Genomic DNA, 25,409 nt, shown 5'->3' with positions numbered 1-25,409 from the left:
TAATTATTGTGTCCTTCCTCTAGTTCAAACTGTCCTAAAATATTCTCAATAATTGATGCCTGAAGATAAATCCTCTTACGATGGTCTTTTGAAAAACCTGATTATTTAAATTTCTAAGTATTATTTTTCAAGGACATGATTACCTCTATTCTTATGGTGTCCAGAGGAGTTTTGGAAATCTGTCTAAAATAGTTTTGAAACTACCCTCCATTTGATTTTTTCTATAGACATTTTCACAAAGTTTTTTCCCTTTTCTTTATAGATGGCCACTCAAATGATAAACTAAATTCATCACCTCATACCATTGTTGAATTTAGGGAAAGTATTTATATATTTTTAAAATTAAAAATTGTCACAGCCAGTGGGGCAGAATGTTTATTTCAGTCCTAACTCTAGCAAGCTGTAATTACTTTCAACACTTACAGAATGTGTTTCTTTAGGCAGTGATTATGTTTTTTGAGAAGTTATCAGTTTTCTTTTCTCTTAATGTTAGACCTTACCTGTGTGCTTTATTCACTTTTTTAATATACATTGTGATTTCTTCTTTCAAAGGAGGTCAGCAACATCAAAGATAGGAGGTGAAACCAAACTGTTTCTCACAAGATTTAAACTCTGTATCCAATCCTAGGAAAGTCCCAACTGCATTTGCCCCAAAGGAGTTTGCCTCTGGAGAGCCACATTAGAATTAGAGAAAGGGGGCTGTCTGCATACCAATCTCTAGTTCATCATCCTGAGTAATACTGGGCCCTGTGTTAAGTGGTAAAGATGTATATAAAGAGAAGAGTACATGGCCTCTGCTCCCATGACATTAGTATCCCCAGTAGTTTATTAAAACAACAAGCATGAGGAAAGAGGCACATTTGGTGTGTAATAACTGCCTCTCGAGAGCATGGGAGGCTCCAATTTGTGGCTTTTGTCAAGTTCTGTGAGGTGAAAACTCCCACCATAGCCAATTTCAACCTACCAGCCACCTTACAGACTTTGTGAATATTGTTGGTAGTGCTCTCCAAATTCTTTTTACCTCAGTAGGCAAAACTCTCCCTCTTCTACAACTATTGTTAATGAAATCTTCGTACAAAATCAGGGGATGAGATTTCTAAGTGCTAAAACTGCAAAGAAGCCATGGAAATATGAGTGTAGGCAATGCTTACTAAAATAAATTATGAATTTCAGAATGGGGCTTAAATTCCTGAGGCTGTGATATTAAGCACATATCTAAACACCTCATATTTGCCTTTACTTAAAAGGGGGCCAATAGTTTTTTTCTTTTTTAGGAAAGAAAACATTAAACCTGAATTTAAGAAGAAATTAATTAAGCAATATGTCTTTGAAGTCTCCTTACAATTACATTTTTCATAGCTCCTTTTTGTAAAAAATTATACTCTCATCCTTCATGTGTCAACATAGGTACATGTATACATATATATACAGATTTCCATTTCTTTGAGGCCAGTAATAAATTATTTTTTCTTTACATTTTTATTTAAATTATAGTCAACATACAATATATACATTAGATTGAAGTATACAACATAGTGATTAAACATTTATATATATTACAGAGTGATTAACCCCAATATCTAGTACCTAACACCATACATAGTTATTACAATGTTATTTGCAGTATTCCCTGTGCTGTTCTTTACATTCCAGTGACTGTTTTGATAACTAAAAGCTTGTACACCTTAGTCCCTTCCCCTTTTTCTCCTAACCCCCGCCCATTTGGCAACCATCAGTTTCTTCTCTGTATCTGTAAGGTTGTTTTCATTTCTGTTTGTTTTGTTTTTAAGATGCCACAGATAAGTGAAAACCTATGGTATTTGCCTTTCTCTCTGCGATGTATCTCGCTTAGCATAATACCCTCTAGGTCCATTCATGTTGTTGCACATGGCAAGATATCATTTATTTAAGTATATTTTATTGATTATGTTATTGCAGTTGTCCCAATTTTTTCTCCCCTTTATCCCCCTCTACCTTTCACTTCCCCTCCTTCCACCCCTTGGTTCATGTCCATGTTTTGTACATATAAGTTATTTGGCTTCTCTATTTCCTATACTTTTCTTAACCTCCCTCAGTCTATTTTGTACCTACCAAATATGCTCATTCACTGTATCTGTTTCCCCCATTCTCCCCTCCCCTTTCTACTGGTAACCCTCCATGTGATCTCCATTTCTGTGATTCTGTTCCTGTTCTAGTTGTTTGCTTAGTTTTTGTATTTTCATTTCAGCTGTTGACAGTTGTGAGTTTGTTGGAATTTTACTGTTCATATTTTTTATCTTCTTTTTCTTAGATAAGTCCCTTTAACATTTCATATAGTAAGGGCATGGTGATGATGAACTCCTTTAACTTGACCTCATCTGGAAAGCACTTTATCTGCCCTCTTATTCCAAATGATAGCTTTGCTGAATAGAGTAATCTTGGATGTAGGTCCTTGCCTTTCATGACTTTGAATGTTTCCTGCCAGCCCCTTCTTGCCTGCAAGGTCTCTTTTGAGAAATCAGCTGACAGTCTAATGGGAACTCCTTTGTAGGTAACTCTCTCCTTATCTCTTGCTACCTTTAAGAGTCTCTCCTTCTCTTTCATCTTGGGTAATGTAATTCTGATGTGCCTTGGTGTGTTCTTCCTTGGGTCCAACTTCTTTGGGACTCTCTGAGCTTCCTGGACTTCCTGGAATTCTATTTCCTTTGCCAGATTGGGGAAGTTCTCCTTCAGTATTTGTTCAAATAAGTTTTCCATTTCTTGCTCTTCTTCTTCTGGCAGCACTATGATTCAGGTGTTGGAGTACTTAAAGTTGTCCCAGAGGTTCCTAAGTCTCCTCCTTTTTTGAATTCTTATTTCTTCATTCTGTTCCAGTTGGATGTTTATTTCTTCCTTTTGTTCCAAATTGTTGGTGTTCATCCCAGTTTCCTTCCCTTCACTGTTGGTCCCCTTTATTTCACTTTGTATAACTTTCATTTCTTCCTTCATTTTGCAACCAAACTCAATTCTGTGAGCATCCTGATTAACAGTGTTTTGAACTCTACATCTGATAGGTTGTCTGTCTACTCATTGCTTAGTTTTTTTTTCCTGGAGTTTTGATCTGTTCTTTCATTTGGGCCATATTTCTTTTTGTCAGCAAGCCTGTTACATCATAAGGGTCAGAGCCTTAGGTATTCGTCACAACAGGGCAACACAGTTTGCTTCATTATGGAGCTATATGTGGGTGAGGGGTTAGAGAGGGAACCATGCCACTTGCTTATTTGCTCAGCTATCACCCCTCACTTTCTGTCTCTTCCCTCACTTCCCACAAGCAATTAGGCCCTTCTGGTGTGATTCCCTGGGTGAGTGGGCTTGTGTATGTTCTAGGACCCTGTGGATCTCTCCAATAGACTCTCCTATGAGGCTGGGAGTTTCTTCCACCACTGAAACCCCCACAGGTTTTTATAGCCAGAGGTTTGAAGCTTTATTTCTCTATGCTGGAACCCTGTATTGCGTGGTCTCTCTCACTCCCCAGTTGTTTCTCCTGGCTTATCCACATGCAAATGTGGGAAGTTCGTCTGCCAGCCACCACCTCACCCGCCTGGTCCACCATATTGCCACGTGTCCTCTACGCCATAGCTTCCTGTCTCTGTCTCTGCTACCATCTGGATGAATGTTTCTTGTATAACTTCTTCATTGTCAGACTTCCATGTGGTTTGATTTTCTTTAAGTTCTGGTTGTTTTTTGTTTTTAAATTAGTTGTTATCCTTCTTTTGGTTGTGGGAGGAAGTGAAATGTTTCTACCTATGCCTCCATGTTGCCTGGGATCCAGATTCCATTCTTTTTTACTGGCTGAGTCATATTCCACTATATTTATGTAATACATCTTTATCAATTCATTATCAGTGAACACTTAGGTTGCTTCTATGTCTTAGTTATTGTAAATAATGCTGCAATGAACACAGGTACAAGGATTTTTTCAAATTAGTATTTTGGATTTCTTTAGATAATTACCCAGAAGTCTATTACAGTGTCATATTATAGTTCTATTTTTAATTTTTAAAGAACCTCCATAATGTTTTCACTAGTGGATGCACCTTTTTCCAGTCCTACCAATGGTGTGAGGGTTCTCTTTTCTTCAACAACTTGTTGAATGATTGGCATTCTGACTGGTGTGAAGATGATATCTTATTGTGGTTTCAGTATGCATTCCCTTATAATTAGTAATGTTTTGTTTCCCTTGACCAAGGAGACATATCCCAAAACATATTACTAAGAGTTATGTCAAAAAGTTTACTGCCTGCTTTCTTAAAGTTTTATGCTTTCAGGTCTTCCATCTGTCTTTAATCCATTTTGAGTTCATTTGTATATATGGTATTAAAAAGTGGTACACTTTCATGTTTTGCACATATCTGTCGATTTTTCCAACACCATTTATTTGAGAGACTGTCTTTATCCCATTGTAAATTCTTGTCCTCTTTGTCATAGATTAACTGACCATACAGGCATAGATTTATTCCTTGGCTTTCTGCTCTGTTTCATTGGTCTGTGTGTCTGTTTGCATGCCAGTACCTTGCTGTTTTTGATTAGTACCTTGTAGTATAGTTTGATATAGGGTACCTTGGTACCTTCAGCAGTGTTGTTCTTTCACAAAATTGCTTTGGCTATCCGGGGTCTTTTATGGCTCTATTGAATATATAAATTTTTGAATTATTTGTTCTAGTTCTGTGAAAAGGGCCACTGGCAGTTTGGTAGGGATTACACCAAATCTGTAGATTGCTTGGCATAGTATGGACATTTTAACACTTAATTCTTTCTATCCATGACCACAGTATATCCTTCCATTTATTTGTATCTTTAGTCTCTGTCATCAGTGTTTTACAATTTTCTAAGTATAGGTCTTTTATCTCCTTGGTCAAATATATTCCTAGATATGTTATTTTATTTGATGCAATTGTAAATGGGATTCACACTTCATTATTGGTATATAAAAATGCATCTAGTTTCTGGAGATTTATTTAGTATCCTGCTACTTTACTGAATTTACCTATCAGTTCCTGTAGTTTATTGGTAGAATATTTAGGTTCTCTATTATAGTATCATGTCATCTGTAAACAATGGCAGTTTTACTTCTTCCTTTCAAATTTGGATGCTTTTCATTTTGTTTTCTTGTCTGATTGCTGTGGCTAGGATTTCCAATATTATGTTGAATAACAATAGTGAAATGGGTATCCTTTCCTTGTTCCTGATCTTAAGGAAAACACTTGTAGCTTTTCCCTTTGAATATGATGTTAGCTGCAAATTTGTCATATGTGGCCTTTATTATGTTCAGGTATGTTCCCTGTATTCTCACTTTGCTGAGGATTTTTTATCATAAATGGATGCTGGATTTTGTCAAATGCTTTTTCTGCCTCTATTGATATGATCATATGATTTTTATTTATGTGATGTATCACATTCATTGATTTTCAGATTTTGAACCAGTGTTGCATCCCAGGAATAAATTCTACTTCTCCATGGTGTATTATATTTTTAATGTATTGCTGAATTCATTTTTTTTTACTATTTTGTTGAGGATCTTTGCATGTATGTTTATCAGAAATACTGGCCTATAATGTTTTTTCTTTTGTAGTAATTGTCTAGTTTTGGAATCAGCATAAAGTTGGCCTCATAAAATGAGTTTGGGAGCCTTCCTTTTTCTTGAATTTTTTGCAATAGTTTGAGAAGGGTTGGTGTTAATTCTTATTTGACTATGTGGTAACATTTATTTGTGAAGCCATCAATCCAATCCAGGGCTTTTGTTTGTTGGGAGTTTTTAGATTACTGATTTGATTTCTTTGGTAGTACTCAATCTACTTTGATTTTTTGTTTCTTCTTGATTCAGTCTTAGAAGATTTCATGTTTCTAGGAATTTGTATATTTTTTTCGACATTGTTCAATCTGTTGGCATATATTTGTAGTATTTTGTATAATCCTTTGTAGTTGTGGTGTCAGTTGTCACTTCTCTTTATTTAGATTTTACTTGGGCCCCCTCTTATTTCTTTGATGAGGCTGGTCAAAGGGTTATCTATTTTGTTTATATTTTTAAATAAAACTACTCTTGGTTTTATTGATCTTTTTAATTTTTTTAGACTCTTATTTCCCCTCAGATCTTTGTTACTTCCTCCCTTCTACTTAATTTGGGCTTTGTTCTTCTTTTCCTATCAGGCCTAATATAGTCTGTTTATTTGAGGTTTCTCTTGTTCCTTGAGTTCAGCTTGTATTGCTGTAAATTTCCCTGTTAGAAATGCTTTGGCCATGGCCTATAGATTTTCAGTCATTCAATTTTCATTTTCATGTGTCTCAAGGATCATTGGTCTGTTCCTTGATCTCGTTGTTAATTTATTATTTAGTAGCGTGTTATTTAGCCTCCATATGTTTGTGTGCTTTTGTTTGCTGCTTCTGATTGGTTTCTGCTTTCATTCCATTGTGGTCCAAAAGGATGCTTGATATGATTTCAATCTTAGAATTATTGAGACTTGTTTTGTGGCCTAACAGTTGGTATGTCCTGGAAAATGTTTCTTGTGTACTTGAAAAGAATGTATACATTCTTCTTGTGGCAAAATGTTCTAAAATTATCCATCAAGTCTATCTGGTCTAATCTGTCATTTAAGGTCACTGTTTCCTTGTTGATTTTCTGTATGATATATCTGTTGATGTCAATTGGATGTCAAAGTCACCTGCTGTGACTGTATTACTGTCTTTTATGTCCATCAATATTTACTTTTATACATTTAGGCTAGTTTTTTATGAGAGATTCGTCCTCTTGTGTATTGATCCCTTTGTCATTATTAAATGCTCTTCTTTGTCTCTTGTTATAGCCCTTGTTTTAAAGTCTATTTGCATTTTGTCTGATATAAGTTTTGCTACCCTATCTTTTTTTGTTTCCATTTCCATGAAATATCTTATTTATTTACTTTTAGAGAGAGGGGGCGGGAGAAATAGGGGGAGAGAAACATCAGTGTGTGGTTGCCTCTTACGTGGCCCTCACGGGGGACCTGGCCCTCAACTCAGGCATGTGCCCTGAGTGGGAATCGAACCAGCAGCCCTTTGGTTCGCAGTCCGTGCTCAATCCACTGAGCTACACCATCCAGGTCCATGAAATATCATTTTTCATCCCTTTACTTTCAGTCTATGTGTGTTTCCATTTGAAGTGGGTCTCTTTTAGGCAGCATATGAACAGGTGTTGGATTTTTATTCATTCAGCCACCCTATGTCTTTTGATTTAAAATTTAGTCTATCTACATTTAAAGTAATTATTGATAAGTATGTAATTGTTGTCATTTTATCATATTGTGTACCGCTCATGAGTTTCCTCGTGTTTCGTGTGCCATCTGTTAAGGACTTTAGATGTCAACACACTGCCTTGTCCACATCGAATGAAGCAATCTCATTGGTGGAAACCGTGCAAGTCAATCTATAAAAAACTATATAATTGCACGAACCCATAAAGCATTGCAGTTACGTTGTATTTTGGTCATTCGAATAGTCTTTGCCTTCAAGTTCCTGGCGCTTTTAGAAATGCCCTCTCAGAAAAAGGAGGGAAACCAATGAAACTGATACACTTCCAGAAGTATTTAATGATAATTTATCAGATATTCCTAGTGAGATCAAAGATGCGGATTACTGTTTTGACAATTCTGGAGACGATTCTACTGATTCTACTGACAGTAAAATTATTAGACCTGTAAGGAAGTGCAAGGTGGTGGTGCTTTCAAGTGATTCCAACACTGACGAAGCTACTGATAATTGTTGGTCTGAAATTGACACACCACCATGCTTATAAATGTTTGAAGGTCATGCTGGGGTCACTACATTTCTGTCTCAGTGTGACTCTGTACCCTCTGTGACCAGTATCTTTTTTGGTAATGAATTGTTTGAGATTTTGTGCAAAGAACTATCCAACTATCACGATCAAACCGCAATGAAATGCAAAACACCATCTGGAACACTAAAGTAGTCTCCGGTTACACAGAAGGACATCAAGAAATTCATTGGCCTAATTATTCTGATGGGTCAAACAAGAAAAGATAGCTTGAAAGACTATTGGTCAACAGATCCTTTGATATATACCCCTATATTTGCACAGACAATGAGTCCCCACAGATTTGAGCAAATATGGACATTCTGGCATTTCAATGATAACACCAAAATGGACAGTTGCTCGGGGAGACTTTTCAAGATCCAACCTATGCTGGATTATTTCCTGCATAAATTTCAAACAATATACAAACCAAAGCAACAGTTGTCTTTGGACGAGAGAATGATTCCATGGAGAGGACATTTAAAATTTCACATGTACAACCCAGCGAAAATAACAAAATACGGTGTACTTGTTGGGATGGTGTGCGAGAGTAACACTGGCTATATCTGCAATATGGAGATATACACTGCTGAAGGAAAGAAATTGCAAGAAACTGTTCTTTCAGTTCTTGGACCCTATCTTAGCATATGGCACCATATTTACCAGGATAATTATTACAATGCTACATCTACTGCTGAATTGCTGCTACAGAACAAAACTAGAGTCTGTGGGACTATTAGGGAGAGTAGAGGTTTACCGCCAAATTTGAAAATGGAAACATCAAGAATGAAGTAAGGTGACATAATATTTTCCAGAAAAGGCGATATTCTTCTCCTAGTATGGAAAGACAAGCGGGTTGTCTGAATGATATCAACGATCCAGGACACTTCTGTCTCGACAACAGGAAAAAAAAAATAGAAAAACAGGAAAGAATATTGTAAAACCTACCTGCATCAAGGAATACAATGCCCACATGAAAGGCATTGACCGTGCAGATCAGTTCCTTTTGTGTTCTTCCATTCTAAGGAAAACGATGAAATGGACAAAAAAAGTAGTGCTGTACCTTATAAACTGTGGACTTTTCAATTCATTTAGAGTGTACAGCATCCTCAGTCCACAAGCAAAAATGAAGTATAAACAGTTTCTGCTATCCGTGGCAAGAGACTGGATAACAGATGACAATAATGAAGACTCTCTGGAACCAGAGACAAATCTGTCCAGCCCTTCCCATGGGGGTGCAAGGAGAGCACCTTGTAAAGATCCACCCAAAAGGTTGTCAGGTGATATGAAACAGCATGAACCTACGTGTATTCCACTGAGTGGAAAGAAAAAATTTCCTACGAGAGCCTGCAGAGTTTGTGCCGCCCATGGAAAAAGGAGCAAATCTAGATACTTATGTAAATTTTGTTAGGTCCCTCTTCATAGAGGAAAATGTTTTACGCAGTACCATACATTAAAAAAGTACTAGGAACTTTAATTGTTTAATTAGTTGTTTGTTTTTGTAAATAAAAATGTTATAATTACTGAAAAACAACACCTAAAGTGCATTATGATCTGTAGTTATGATGATTTAAATAACATGCAGTTTGCCCAAAAACGTGCGGTCCCTGGTGTATGTCTTAGAGGTTTCTATACAGTACGCAATGTGTTGTTATTGTATTTTAAATTCTTCGGGGGGGTTTTTTTTTCATTCCCTTTATCTCTTTTCCTATACATTGATGCTTTTCTATAGTGTCATGTTTGGATTCCTTTCTCATTGTTTCTTGTATATATCTTGTAGATTTTTGATTTGTGGTTACCATGAGCTTCATATATACCAAGCTATGTGTATGGCAGTCTATTTTAAGTTGATGATTGCTTAAGTTTGAACACATTCTGAACTCATTACCATTTTTACTCACCCTGTCCACATTTATGTTTTTGTCATTATTTTCTATTTTTATTGTGTGTATGTGGATCCTTTAATTTACTATTGTAATCCTACTTTTGCTGTTTAACCTTTGTACTAGCTTTAGAGTTGGTTGATCCACTGCTTTTTCTGTTTGCCTTTGTTAGAGAGGATTTTTTTCCTTTATTTTCTTATGTATGTATTTGATTTTTTTCTATTGTACTTAAAGAAATCCCATTAACTTTTGTTATAATACTGATTTAGTGGTGAACTCCTCGCTTTGGGGGGAGTTTTTTTGGTTTTTGTTTTGTTTTTGGTCTGGGGAAACTCATTTCTTCAATTCTAATGATAGCTTTGCTGGGTAGAGTAATCTTGGTTGTAGGTCCTTGCTTTTCATCACGTTGAATATTTCTTGCCACGCCCTTCTGGCCTGCATAGCTTCTGTTGAAAAATCAACTTACAGTCCTGACTGGTGTACCTCAGTGGATTGCAAACCAAAGGGTCACCAGTTTGATGCCCAGTCAGAGCACATGCCTGGGTTTCGGGCCAGACTCCCTGTAGGGGAGTGTGTTAGTGGCAACCACACATTGATGTTTCTCTCCCTCTCTTTTGCTCTCCCTTCCCCTCTATCTAAAAATAAATAAGATGTTTTGTTGTTGTTTTTTAAAGAAAAATTAGCTTATAGTCTTATGGGAGCTCCCTTGTATGGAACTAACTGCTTTTTTCTTGATTCTTGATGTTTTAAGGTTCTCTCTTTGTCTTCACTGTTGGCATTTGAATTATGATGTGTCTCGGTATGGGCATCTTTGGGTTCATCTTGTTTGGGACCTCTGTACTTCCTGGAATTGTAGGTCTATTTCCTTTACCCTGTTAGGAAGTTTTCACTCATTATATCTTCATATAGTTTCTCAACCCCTTGTTCTTTTCTCCTTCTACCTCCATGATGCGAATGATTTTATGCTTGATGTTGTCCCAGAGGTCACTCAAACTATTCTCTTTTCTGCTCTGATTGTCAATGTTTTCCTCTACTAAGTTCATTGAGCATCCTGATAACCAGTGTTTTGAATTCTATATCTGACAGATTGCTTGTCTCCATTTTGTTGAGTTCTTTTTCTGAAGATTTTTCCTGTTCTTTCATTTGGGACATGTTCCTTTGCATCCTCATTTTATCTAACTCCCCGTGTTTGTTTCTATGTATTAGGTAGATCTGCTATATCTCCCTGTCTTGGCAGAGTGGTATACTGTGAGGCCCAGAGGTGCAATTTTCTTGTTCACCTGAGCCAGGAGCTCCAATGAGTATCCATTGTGGGGGTTGTGTGTGCCCTCTTGTTATGTTTTTTATTGCTTTTGGCAAATCGGTGGGTGGGATTGACCCTCAGTCTGACAGGCTGTGAGGGCTGGCAGTGACTCCAGTGGACAAGCTGTTGTGTGAGAGCTAACCCCATGGAGCAGGAGTTGCTTTAGTGGCGGTCTCTGGTACCATTGAGCCCGACCTTCAGGTATGTTGTTTGTGGAACTCATTGGGTGGTCTTCTGTTGTGGTCTGAAGCCATCCACTAGGGGTGTTGGTTCTGGATGCTCTTGGGAAGGGCTCCGGGTAAGGCCAAGTTCAGCTGATGTTTGTACTCAGCTTGGGGCCATGTAGTGGGAACTACTAAAGTGATCTGCGGTTGGTTAACCACTTGTGCTGGGCTTGGAGGGGCTTGGAAGAGGCTGTGCTGCAAACCAAGGCCGGCTGCCACTAGTGCCAGGCTTGGGATCCTTTGGTGGGCACCACGATGCGAGCTGAGGCCAGCCACCTCTTGTGCTAGAACCCACTTAGTTCAAGCTGTTCCAGACAACAATGGCTAAAGCTTATGCCAGGCTTCAGACTACCTGGTAGAAGTAACAATGCAAGTTGAGACCAGTCACCACTTGTACCATGCTTAGGGCTGCTTAGCAAGAGGTGCAGGGCAAGTTGAGGCCAACTGATACCTGTTTGGGTTTTGTGGAATAACCTCTGGAAGCAGCTCTGGCAACTGGAGAGTTAGGGGTAAGTGCGATCTCAGGTAATCACCAGGGTACGGCAAAGTGTTAGCCAGGTTACTTGGCACACACCTGCTCCTAAGGGATGGGTATGGGAGCTTGAATCCTCAACAGAGGTGCAGTGGTGCTTGACAGCATTTTGTCCTTGGAGGGAACTCTGACCCCTACCCCTCCAGCCCTCAGACTAGATGCCAGAGCGAGTGAGTCTGTGATCCAGTTCTTGTGTGGCTCCCTAAGGGAACACTTGGGATTCCAGAAGCCCTTTTACTCAGCTGCAGTCCTCAAAGCCAGATGTTATAGGGACTCCTCTTTTCAGCCCTAGGCTAGTGAACCAGGTATAGAGCTAGGACTCCTCACTGTTCAGGTGGGACCTCTGCATCCAAGATATCCATCCTGATTCTTAACTGCATGGGACCTGCCCTTTCTGTGTCTCCACCCCTCCTGCAAGTGTCATTGCAGCTGCTGCTTTCTATTTTTGGGTATTGGACTTCTATTCAGCTAGTCTCAGGTGGTTCTCAGTGATGGTGGTTCTGTAATTTAGTTGTAATTTTGATGTGGTCCTGGGAAGAGGTGAGCACAGAGTTTATCTACTCCACCATCTTAACCAAAAGTACTCACAAATTACATTTGAGCTAAATGTTTGCACAGCCTACTGGACATGCCATGGAAATAGTTTTGCCTTTTCTGGCAGTATAAACAGTTCAAGATTACATTGTATTATTAAGAAATTTATTGTGGAGCATGAAGGGTTATTGCTTCTTTAAAACCAAATCCACCATTTATCTGTTTTTCTATACGTTAGTAAAATCAGAAAACGTGGTACTTATTTAACCTTCTACAGTATCTTTTTCATACTGTCTTTTTTCTCATGGAAATCACTTTCCTCTCATCCAAGTTAAGTCAAAATCCCCTCTATTCATACGGTAAACAAGAAATATTATCAAAGAGTTCGTGCATGTCCGTACAGATGTTTCTTAAACTGACACTGTAAACTGTCCTCATGGAGACAGTACCTACTGTTTACAAAGGCTTGACCCAAAAGACAAAATAAACTATTTTCACACAGATGTAGGGGGACTTGGGGTTGCCCTGTATTTATATCCTTTATCTTCAACATCCCTGTAACATAAATAGGAACAGGTGGTGGTATTCCCATTTAACACACAGATAAACTGTGACACAGAGAATTCGTGCACATTTTTCCAGGACTGGGCTGAAATTGAACCCCACGTTTTTGACAGCTGGTCTTGACATAGTGACAGAGGGCCACAAGTAATTTCATACATAAGTTTAAAATCAATAGTCATTATTTAAAATGAATCGTAATGTTAATATTATGAAGTACAGATTAGGTTTAAACTATTTATACTACAGAAAATGTTTGGTTCCCTTTACTATTTTTAGAATAGTAATATTCCTTTCCCCCTTTTCTGCTTTTGCAAAAAGTAGAAGGAGGAGGATTAGTGGATAATTATATTGCTGTGATTGCAGCACCTGTGTGTTATTTCTTTTGATTGGCTAGTTTTGTATTAAAGATTCCTACCAGCTAAAAGTCTCCCTCATCAAATGGCTTTTTATTAGCTAGCTTTGGCTTGGGTGGTTTTAAATTTACAATAAAAACCTTTTTAATTCAACTTAGAATTGTACTTTAAATTTTTCTCTGAATTTGTTAGTTTACCATTCCCTTTTTATCATCTCGCCCATTTCATTTTTTAAAATTTCAATGTCAATGGCAACACTCGCTCACAGTAGGGATATAGCTTGAGCAATCCTGTCGTTGATAGCCCTCAAGTTTGTGTATGCCACTTAATTTATAGGTATAATATCTTTTCCTTAGAGAACTACATTTAAGGAATAAGTGTCTAACTTTGTCTAACCTATTATAGGAGATATAGGAATTAACTGCTCTAGATTATGGTTACCATTGCAGGTGCTAATAGCACTGTTTGGGACTTTATCTCAGTCACAGAAAAATACCTTGTTTGTGGACTTAGGACTATGGTTCAAGTACTCAGAGTTCATTAAATCTCCTTAATGCTATATGTTTTCCAAACTAAAAAGAGGAAAAGATGTAACTACTATAGATTGGGTTGGTTTGTTTTGATCTTGTTGTGTATTTGGTCACATCAAACTCTGAAAATTATAAAGAATTTTTAGAAGATGAGTTACTGTAGACTATAATTATTTACCAAAATAGCAGAGTTTTCCAAAGATAACCCCCCAAAAAGAAAACTTTAGACATTAACCTTCCTGATTTGTTGTAAGTGCTGTAACTAAATTCATTTAAATTCAACCATTAATGATTGTTTCACTCTTTAAAAGTTATTTTAAAAAGCATCATTTTCACTAATGAAGATATTTTGTAATTTTATTAAACATATCATGTGTTTTTATATAAAATGAATACATTGTGCCTGGATAATTTTACTTTGGCTTTTTATTAGGATTTCTTCAGAATTTTAGAAATCTCCTTTTATATAATGAAGTAGAATTACACTCAAAAATGTATTTTATCTAGATAGTCATTTCTTGCTTTAATAAATTTTACTACATTGGAAATATCCTCCCTTCTTTAGAAATACTAACATTTGCTTTCTTTCTGCTTAATTTTTGTGTAAACTCTAAATATAATAAGATAAAGTAAAATATTTCATTTATAGGCCTTCTGAAAGTAGAGCATTTTAAAAGCAGGTAGGTGTCTCCACCCTACTTTTCATGGAGCATTTTGCCCATTCAAGCAGACTTTTAAAAACAGCTTGTTTTGATAGCAGACTGTTCTCCTGTGGGCCTTCAGCCTTTGCTTCCTGGCAGCACCTTTGGTGCGAAAAGAGAGTGATCAATTGGGAGACTATCAGTGCCAGCATGCATAGAGTGATAAGTTAACACACCACTGGGAATTTCTAGGGCCCACCAAGATACTTCACTTCTAATGTGCTAACAAGCTCATTTTTCTACCTCTTGCCTCTTCAGTTATTTTTTTTCTCAGAAGAGCTTAGAAGTTGAGTGCATCAGGCATAATGAAAAGCTCTGTAGGAGGGAGAAGCAATAACCCCATTTTTCCCTTTTCAGCCAAATAGAAAATTAGTTTCTGGTAATACACAAAGGCCAGTATTTTTTGTACAAGGGGCACTGCTGTGAATCAAAGGACTCTATTAACTGCAGAAAATTCGGCAGCTGTGAATCTCCCCCAATGAAAAAAGTACTTTCCAACAAGTTGTGAGATATGTGGTATTATTTAGATTGAACCATCAGTTTCATCTTCTTCCATTTATAACCATATACCCTCTTTTAAAAGTGTGCTATATTTCTTTCCAATGGTAACACTCAAAAATACCTATATGATTCTTAAAGTACTTACTTACTGCTGATCATTTTAATATAGCATCTTGTCCTGTTGCTGCCCATTTCAGAAGTAAAATTCTTTCAAAGTTCAACCTCAGTGTACAGAATTGAAAATAATGGATTGCAAGGAATTGGAATTCAGATTATTACATAAAATAAAATCATAATGCAAGAAGAGAGTACTCAAGCCATTTAGATGGCAAAAGATATCATAATTAAGTCAAGAACCTATTGAATATAATCTTACCTTTACTCTTACATTCTTTTATAAATGTAACTGGCCATGGAATCTCCCATTGAATTAGCATTTTAAGTTATCTTCCCCAACTTTTTTTTCTTGGTCTTGGTTGTAGACTTGGGCTACAATTTCTAGAATTGTAGAACTACAGTAATTGAATTGCAATTCTTTTTTAAAAAAGAAAAAATAATTTTGAGGAGAAAATACTTAAATGAGTTTTAGAAAATTAGTGAAAAAAAACAGCCAATAAACAAATTTTTATTATTATTTGTGCTTATTTAAATGTCTTATGTATAGCCTACAACATAGCATATTGAGTACAGCAGGAAAACTTTTTAAAGTTGTAGAAGAAAGGTTAACTGATTTCTCAGTTCAGGAACTATACAACATGAAGTCAGCGTGTGAGTTTTTCCTGATAATTGTATGTTGCTGCCTGCTGCTCTACATTTTGACAGCCATTTCCATAGTTGCTTTCGTGAACAACAGAAATATTCTCTCTCTTTCTCGCCCTCTCTGTGCTAACAGCACAATCAGGCCTGCGGAAACAGGAAGCCTGGAGTGGGTTGTTCAAAAGCAACAACACTTCAAGGCACTGGTTGCTTGTCAATAATATCAGAGAAGAAAATGTGGTGAAAGGGAAGTACAGTATTTTTCTGTCAGTGTCAGTGCCCTGTAGATGCTTTGTTAGACAGTATTTAGGAGTCCTGTGGTCTCTTTGCAAATATTCCTGCTTGTTTCAGTGTTATAATTGACTAGGTATTTTTTCCTGACATAAAGATTCAACTATGTATTTATCTTAACCGCATGGAGTTATTCAAGGATTACAGCAACAGCAGTCTTCATTCAAAATGAGAACAATTGGGAAAATGCAGAGATTTTAGAAAACGAGGAAGATATGCAGGAATTTTTCACAATAAATCTTTACAAATGAGAAATACAGAATTTCAGACATAGTATTTTAAGCAGTATGATATTTACTTGTGGCTTTTCAGAGTAAATCTGCAGATCTGAAGCTGATTAAAAAGATAAGATGAGCCTAAGATGACCTGATAGCAGCTGAATTCTTTCTCAAATAAACTTAACTTTCTTTCTTGCAACAGTTTAGTATTATAATTATTTTCTAAAAAATGCCTCTCTGTTAAGCTGCCATTTATAGTGGTATCCTAAAGTGTAAACTTATGTTTAAAACCATATTTTTAACTTAAAAAGCCATACTTGTAATATATGTGAGAATAGTTAGTGAATAATTACTGTATTTATCAAGAACTAATAGCTTGGCAATTGCAATAGTCCTTTTTGATGAGATCTATTCTTTTCCAATGTAAGCTGCATTTAACTTCATCCTTAACTGAAGGAAATCAGCTATGAGGAGAGAGCACGATACCTGCAAACAATTGTCCAGCACCATTTAGAACCAACGACGTTTGAAGATTTTGCAGCACAGGTTTTTTCTCCAGCTCCCTACCATCATTTACCATCTGATGCCGGTAAGATTAAAAGCAAGTATTAGTTACTTGTCATCATTTGAACTTGAAATGCAATACCCTTTTGTTCTAAAAACTCTTCAAATAATGGAAAGCTTGCTTGAATAAAATTCCAGTTTCAACATTGAAATATAAATTTTTCATTATTTAATAGCTGAATCTGGCTTATAAATGTGATTTATACTTTCTTTTACCTAAATGGAATTTCTTTGAAAGTCAGCATCTTCACAGAAGTACATGTACCACATGGTATTTGAGCTGATGGGCAGTGGCTACTGTGGAACCCTTAGTGAAGGAAGTACCTGCACGATAAACACAGGTTGAGCATGCACTCTATCAGCTTTAGAGGATCAAATTTTATGGCCAAGAATGTTGCCTTAGCTCTAATTTTTCAATTAAAGTTAAGTGGTCTAGATTTATAAGTACTTAAAACTGACTTATTTTATAATATTTAAAGATTATAAGAGGGTACTGCATTTTTACTATTAACTAATTTTGAAGAAATCAGTAAGAAAATAAATGACTGATGGCCTTCCTATTCTGTAATACTTTGCACTCCTTATGATTGTTTCATTTATTTTATTTTCCCTCTTTAGATCATTAAATATCAGTTCTGTTTATCTGAAGGTAAGACAAAGTGTCAACCAAAACATTTTTTGTTCTTCCCCTATTTCCTTTCTTAAAAATTAGCAAGCCCTAAGCTTGTAACTCAGACAATAAGCAAACTTAACACTGCCCTGGTTCATACTAAACATTTCAGAAGCTGTCACTAAGTTTTTTCCAGAATTATATTTACTAACCGTCTGCATGAAACACTAACACTGGTTCTGGGATAAAAAGAATGAATGATAAAACCCTTGGTTAAAATTAGTTACACTTTGTTGTATTAACCTTCTTTGTTTCTCAGCATGAGAAAGTAGTGCTACTGAACTGAAATGGTATGTCCTTGTGTTTTATAATATGTTGCATTGTTATTGGCCATCTTAACTTATCAAATAGTTATCCTGTTGTGTGCCTTGCACTATACTAGACACCTGAAATACAAAGATGACTATTTTGCCCTGGCTGGTGAGGCTCAGTTGATTGGAGCATTGTCCTGTAACCAAACTGTTGAGGGTTTGATTCCCGGTCAGGGCACACACCTAGGTTGCAGATTTGGTCAATCCCCAGTCAGGGTGCACAAGATCCTCTCTCTGGGCGTGTGCAGGAGGCAACCAGTCAATGTTTCTCTGTCATATCGATGTTTCTCACATCAATGTTTCTCTCTCTCCCTTTCGCTCTCTCTACAAGCAATGAGAAAATGTCCTCGGATGAGGATTTTTTTTTAAAAAGTGACTATTTTAATGGTATTCAAAGGAAGCAGAAAAAGAGAATTTAATATACACAAAAGTTCATTATAGTAAGCCTTCAAATTCTCTTTATATTTATATTAAATAAGTTTAAGAGGCACAGTACTCTTGTCTAATTTATTGGGAATAAATTACTGTAATTCTCATTTGAGGTTTAATTATTGAAATTAAAGCTTCCATTTCTGTCACCGTGTAATCGGCCATTATAAAATAATCTTATCTAAAACATAGAGCTCTTTTGATTGATATAAAAGAGTTAGCAGTGAGAAAATTATATTAAGACTAGGTTGAATCTTTTGAAAGAGAGGTTAAAAAGTATAAGATTCACTTCAATGGATTTATACTATCTGAAATTACTCAGTTTGGCATAAAGACAGATGGTAAAAGAAAGTAAAAGTACATTAATGAATAATAAGGTAAAACTAGTTAAGTATACCTGGAAATGTCATTCTTAATAAGTGAGTATCTGATAGACTACACTATTAAAATAAATATGAATACTACTTTTGTGTATCATATAGTCAAGTTATAAATTTCACAACTGAAAAATATTGATAATAGGACCACATTCAGACTAACTTTTCCCCTTAAATATATAAAGCACGTCAGTTTTAACATTGTGGTTGTTTACCAGCTGCGGTCCTTCATATCCCTCTTCTCAGTGTTCCGTTCATATTTTGCATATTACCCTACATATTTTGCCAGATATGTAATATGGGAAGTAAGTAGTATTCTCGCTTTCTGAGGCATTAAGTAAAGGATGACACAGCAATTAAGTCAAGGCTCTCTTGGCTTTATTTTTTATTTTTTTGAAGGTTTTATTTATTTATTTTTAGAGAGATGGGAAGAGAGGGAGAGAAACATCAGTGTGTGGTTGCCTCCCACATGCCCCTCCACTGGGGACCCCGCCCAGAACACAGACATGTGCCCTCACTGGGAATCAAACCATCAACCCCTTGGTTTGCAGGCCGGCACTCAATCCACTGAGCCACACCAGCCAGGGCTAATGTATTTCAATATTTATTTTACAACTTTTTTAACATAAAACTTAAGTTATCTAAATAGTAATGAAAATGTGAATTTTAACATAAAACTAATACCATGCTACAAATTATTTTCAGTTAATTTGGGGAGAGAAAGAGAGGGAGAGAGAAATATTGATGTGAGAGAGAAACATCAATCAGTTGCCTCTTGTACACCCCCAACTGGGGTCCAGCCCACAACCCAGCCATGTGCTCTGACTGGGAATGGAACTAGCGACCCTTCATTTTGCTAGATGACATCCAACCAACTGAGCCACACCAGTCAGGGCAGCGTTCAGTTAATTTTTCAAAATTGTCTTTGCCTTTAGGAACTATTAGAAACAAACACTAATTTTTAAGAGAGTGTTTTTACCTGTAAATAACATGGTCTGGTATTACCAAATACATTTTTATAGACTTTTATAGTTATTAAAGATCGAAATTTTTAGTAAAGTGATTTCTAGTTCAAAACTATATAAAAATAGAATATTTATCTCTACGGTAACAAAAACATTGTTATCTGAAGGACAATTGTTTTTTTTTTTTTCTTTCTTTCCATCTCATTTTGATTTTCCTGTCCTTAACCATACATACATATGGCGCTCCCTTTAAAGGTGTAAGTCAAAGTAGGACAGAGAAGGCATGAAATAAACCACATACCACATAATAGCAATGTGGACCTGACTTATGGTTTACAAAAATTACATAATACTGCTAAGTTTGGGGGTTCATTTTTACTTTTTAACATATGATAAAATTTGCCACATTAAGGAAATGCATATATAATCACAAGTGAAATCAATTTAAGTTTTAAAGTAATGTCAATATAATCTTTCTAAACAATCTTATAATTCTGTTCAGTGGTGTAGTGTGAAAAACTATTTTTTTAAGTTGACTTAACTTGATTTAAGATTATCTAAAAACTTACTTTCTGACTAACAGTAATATACCATTGAAATCCGAAGAGAATTTATTTTTTAGATAATTTTTAGTGTTATTTAAATAGACATGAAAAACACTTTTGGTGTATCATAGTTGATCCATAAATTTCATAACCATGTTTTCTCAAAATGGACTCTGTCTGTGGCAGTAGACTGATACTTAAGGGAAATTATTTTTATCCCTAAGGTCATTGAGGGGAGAGGGAAGATCAGCAAAGTGTGACACAATAACTACATTAAAACATTATTAGATTGTTCTTGACCCTTATTTAAAAAAAAAAGTTACAGGAAGAAAATCCCTTTATCTTTGTCAGGCATGTGTGTATGGAAAATATCAAAAGTTTTACAGTGACTGCTTTTATATTCATGAATACCTGTCCTCTAATCTAAACTTGAAAATGAAATCACTCCTCTTCTTGGCCAAATTACATTAGTAGTGCAAACTCTAGATTTTTTTCCCTAACAGCACATCATCTTTTCAAATCTTCTTTTTTTTTAATAAAATAAATTACAGAGTGCCAACAAGAAACAGGACTTTTTTGCTGAAAATGTACAGTAAATATCATTTTTCTCAATTTCAACATTAAAAATAACACCCATTCTCTCCAATGTTGTCTTTTTTATATTATCAGCCATAAAAATTTGTAATGTTCATTGTGTAGTATATCTAGAATTACCTCTAATATTATCTTACTTTGTGCTAGTAATTAACTCCCTTTGGATTTATTGTTTTTCTGCAAATTAGAATTTTTAGTACTTTAAAACTTGAAGGATTGAATGCTGTTTGATTCTCTTTACAGGTGTGTGTGTATACACACACACACACACACACACACACACACACACCCCTAACCCTGCACAGAACTGTGTAATTACCTTTAGAAAATGTACAGGTTCCTATTTAAATATTATAAAAATAAGTAATAAAATTCAAATATTTCTGTGCCATCTAAAAAGGGGTCAATTTAGAGAAGAATGATTATGAAGACCTAGACTAGCATCTAATCTTCCTTCATTCTAATCGATTTTACTGTTATCCATAAAATCTGTACTGTCACATGTCGGTGGGGCAGCATTCTGACGGTGAGATCCATCTCTTTGAATCTTTGGGTGGAATGAATCATCAAAACTTAGCCATTGCTGCTGGTAACCTTTTTAGCTCAGTGTTCTTTAAATGTTATTTTAAACTTTTCTTTCCAGCCTCTGAAGTGATCTGAAAGGATATATTTTAGGTCTAAAATAATAATAGAGCAATTGCTGAGTGCCAGGCACTGTGTTAAGTACTACACATGCAGTCTCTAATTTAATCTTCATGGCAATTCTGTGAGATTTTAAATAAATAAATGAATGGATGAATGAATGAATAAATAAATAAATAAATAAATAAATAAATAAATAAATAGATTTGCCAGAGCCTGCCTTGAGAGTCCATGATCTCAACTATTATTTTTTTAAACTCTTTTTAAAAGATTTTATTTATTTATATTTAGAGAGAGGGGAAGGGAGGGAGAAAGATAGGGAGAGAAACATCAGTGTGTGGTTGCATCTCATGAGCCCCCTACTGGAGACCTGGCCTGCAGCCCAGGCTTGTGCCTTGACTGGGAATCGAACCTGTGACCCTTTGGTTTGCAGGCTGGCACTCAATCCACTGAGCCACAGCAGCCAGGGCCTCAACTATTATAACTACCCATTTTGTCTAAATATTTTCAGCCTGTTCTTGCTGTTGAAAGAAAGAAGAGATAGAGAAGTTGCTCAATAACATGTCATATTTACAAATTAGAAGTTGTTAAAGATTTTTATTTTGAACACTCTGCTTTTCCACTCATTGAAAAATCTTATTTCTTTCATCATGGTCATCTTTTTTTTTTAATAGTTTTAAGGTTACCATGGAGAAGGATGGGCTGTGGAATCAGACTGATCTGGATTAAACCCTAGCACTATTTATTATCTGCATGATCTCAAATAAATTAATCTGTCTTGAACCAAGTTTTCTCATTTGTAAAGAGATAAAATATGACTAGCTTAGGTGTTCTAAGTCTGCAATAATGGCAGTTCTTGAATATCTTAAAATGAAACCACTTGTTTGCCTGTAGTTCTATATTATTTTATTGTAAATTGTGTTATTTCCTTCATGACACTCCATGGTGCATCCATGCTAATCTTAATCACTTATCAACTCCTTTAACAATATTAAAGCAGTAAGATTATTTGGGTAATCTGCATCCTTTAATATAAGGTTATATTTTGTTAGGAATATTAGCATAAAAGTAGATAAATTAATCTCCCCAAAACTGAACTTACTAGTATGTGCTGTTCTCTACATTTTGACAGTTATATTTTGTAAGTGATCATTTTCTTCAAAAATATTTCTAATTTCTATCCCTTTTTTCTAATCCTCATTTTTTCTGATTCAGTCTATTAATTTTCACTCTTACCTGTTCAATAGCTTTATTATAGGGCTACACTTACTGTGTACCTGCTCTGTGCCAGGATCTTTGCATCTGTAGTCATTCATCCCTCACAACTTTGCAAAATAATTAGTATTGTCTCCATTTTACAACTAAGACTGTCTCAAGTCAGTTTGCCCAAAATCCAACAGCTAGTAACCTAACAAACAGCAAGTAACTTGACATTGAACCAAGGTCCGTCTAACCTGTGCACATGCTTTCTAATATTTCACATTACCTCTTAGTTCAGTATTAATTGAAATTTTTTTCAAAGTCACAGTATTTTTAAAGGCTGTATTTACCCTGTAACTGTCACAGTTTCAAACTGGTCATACCTGTCAGCAAGCAGCACAAACAAAGCCACATTACATTGAGTTCCCTTTCATAATCTGTAGAAATCCCCAAAGTCATATTTATCATGTTATTTGTAATAATAATTCATTGTAAAGTATGAATCAGTTTATTATACCATCAAGATATGGACACAGTCTGTGTGAGTAATGAACCAACATTTATAACAGGTATGACATGCATAAACATAGGAATCCATAGATACTTTTTAAACTTTATACTTGAGGATATATTAATAATAGAAATAAATTAACATTCTTTATGACTGAGCTGATATAAATTAGTACTTAGGCAGAGTAGGATATGAAATGAAGTTTAGGTATCACTGTATTGTTTACATGTAAAATCGAGATCTCTCTAATCAATTATTTACAGAGTTTGTGTATGCTGAATATATACCATAAATATTTGCTAATACATGAGGAGGTACTCATAGCTATATGCCACACACACTAAAAAGCCTGGTTTGACTCAATTTACTAAAGGGGCCTTCATTCTCATACATGGGAATTCCTGTTTTTGAGGAAAATATTCTTTGATTTGGCATACTCTAAAGCAGTGTTCTCCTAAAACTTTCTATGAGGATGAAAATATTCTGTATCTTCACTGTCCAGTATGGTTTTCACTAAGCCACATGTGGCTGCTGAACACTTGAAATGTGACTTAGTGCACTGAGAAGCCAATTATTTTATTTAATTTTAATGTAATTAATGTGGCAGCTCTGGCTAGCCTGTTGGGTAGTATAGCTCTAGAGATTTTATGACTGAATGATTAGGATAACATGCCACCAGTACAGTGAACACTTTGAAAGATAGATGTTTATAGGATCTCTCATAGACTTCTTTTCTTTTCTTTTCCCCTGTTTGAACTTGTAGTTGGTAAGTATAACATTTGAATTTACAAAGCAATATCCATTGTAAAACATCATCACCCTAACACGTTGCATGACCAGTTGTATTTCATATTAAAAACCTGACTACTCTCTTCCCTGCTCCTCGGTTAACACCTGTAAAATTCTGCACTGTGTCTCTCATATCTGTTATCTATCTTCTCTTTTGTTTTCTCACTTCTGCTCGCTACTCCATTTCTTCATTTACAACAAAGAAAGAAATGCAGTGATAGTTCTCTTCCTCCCAAAACCTCCGCTAGAAAACATTGGCCATCTCAAGGTAAATAGCCATGGGAAGGCCTGTCATGATTGGCCGGGAAAAATACGCATTACCAGAAAAGCATGAGCTACTGCTCTCCGCCTTCCTTCTGCCATTCATCTGCAATGCTTTCCTAAAAGGGCCGTGGATTCATGTTCTTCCCTAGGTTTTCCAGTATGGGTCTAATGTCAGCCCATTCAGATGTCCAGGAAGAGGAAAGGTGAACAGAAATACATTTCCTCCTCCTCGTATTTTGAAGGCCGGTCATTTCAATTAGAAAAGAAAGAAGGTTGGAGAAGTTACTTTGAAAGGTTAATAGATCTGGATTTTGAGTAATAAAGTGTTTTTTATTTGACAATGTATGTTTGCTTATAAGTATAATTAGAACATTTGGCCTTAAAAACATTTTGAAGTATTTACCAAGACACATTCTTAATAATCAAAGGGATACTTCTCAAAAGGACCTGTATCCCCTGTTGAATGGTCTTGTGTTTGCTTACAGATATTAATAACTTCAACTTAGACACAGATGTTTTATTCTGTGGAAGTGCTAGTGTAATTGTTTCCAAGCTTGAAGTGCCAGTGAGGTGCTGCACTGGCTAATGAACATGCCGGAGTCTCCCCCCACAGAGCAGGGAGATGCGTGGATTCAGGCTGCCGCCTAGACGGGGCGGGGGGTGTGACACACAGAGAAAATTTTCTGGGTAACCCAGAAAATCTGGAATAAAGTGCCTTAAAATATACAGGATTTTTTTAAATGTTGCTATTGTTATGTTTGCTGATTTTCTTTGGTTTTTTTTTTGAAGAGTTTTTATTTTTCATGTAAATTCTTATTTATTCATTCAGAAAATATTTGAAAGCCTACAATGTGCAAAATTTTGTAGTTAGTGTATATTAAAGAATCATAATTCATGGAACTAAAGTACAGAGATCAAGAACAACTTTGTAAATGACACAGAATTTTCTAATTTAAACTTCTTTTAAATTTTTTATCTTCTAGTTCTACTAGTTAACCTGTTTGCTGGGACTGGATAATATAATTACAAAGTTTAAATTAAGGAAAAGAAAAGCATTGCTTATCTATTCTAAATTGAGACATTTCCAGGGGTCAGTTTGTCTTTTTGACTGGCTTTCACATCTAAATTCTTTTTCTCTTTTCCTGGAATTTGTCTTGCTCCTTCTTAAAAAGCATATTTTAATACTTAGCATGTTTAATGGTCTCATAGTGCTGAACTCCTTTTGGAACTGATTGGTACCAATACTTTAAAGTTTGAGCAATGAAGGCCCTTTTCCTTGGTTATGCCCTATACCCTAGAGATAGGAATTGGTCCTTCTTACCTGCTTCAGTCACTTCCCTGCATGCTAATGGTGCTT

At 35.8% G+C, this 25,409-nt stretch overlaps 1 protein-coding gene across 10 annotated transcripts in view; it reads left to right on the top strand.

Moving 5' to 3' along the window:
* RALGAPA1 (Ral GTPase activating protein catalytic subunit alpha 1) overlaps positions 1 to 25,409 on the top strand; it is a 262,117-nt gene that overhangs the window by 235,065 nt on the left and 1,643 nt on the right. For 4 of the 10 annotated variants that reach the window (XM_045848430.1, XM_045848425.1, XM_045848429.1 and 1 more), the window contains 2 exons: positions 16,656 to 16,780; positions 23,763 to 23,765. In XM_045848430.1, coding sequence (XP_045704386.1) covers positions 16,656 to 16,780; positions 23,763 to 23,765 — 128 coding nt within the window. Of the gene's footprint in view, positions 1 to 16,655; positions 16,781 to 17,373; positions 17,405 to 23,762; positions 23,766 to 23,991; positions 24,057 to 25,409 lie in introns of those variants that run through there. The other 6 variants (XM_045848431.1, XM_045848423.1, XM_045848427.1 and 3 more) reach the window with 5 other exon arrangements.

Source organism: Phyllostomus hastatus, unplaced genomic scaffold, assembly GCF_019186645.2.
Source record: "Phyllostomus hastatus isolate PE091 unplaced genomic scaffold, TTU_PhHast_1.1 phas_contig_62, whole genome shotgun sequence".
NCBI lineage: Eukaryota > Metazoa > Chordata > Mammalia > Chiroptera > Phyllostomidae > Phyllostomus > Phyllostomus hastatus.
This window is presented reverse-complemented; position numbering and strand designations above follow the sequence as displayed.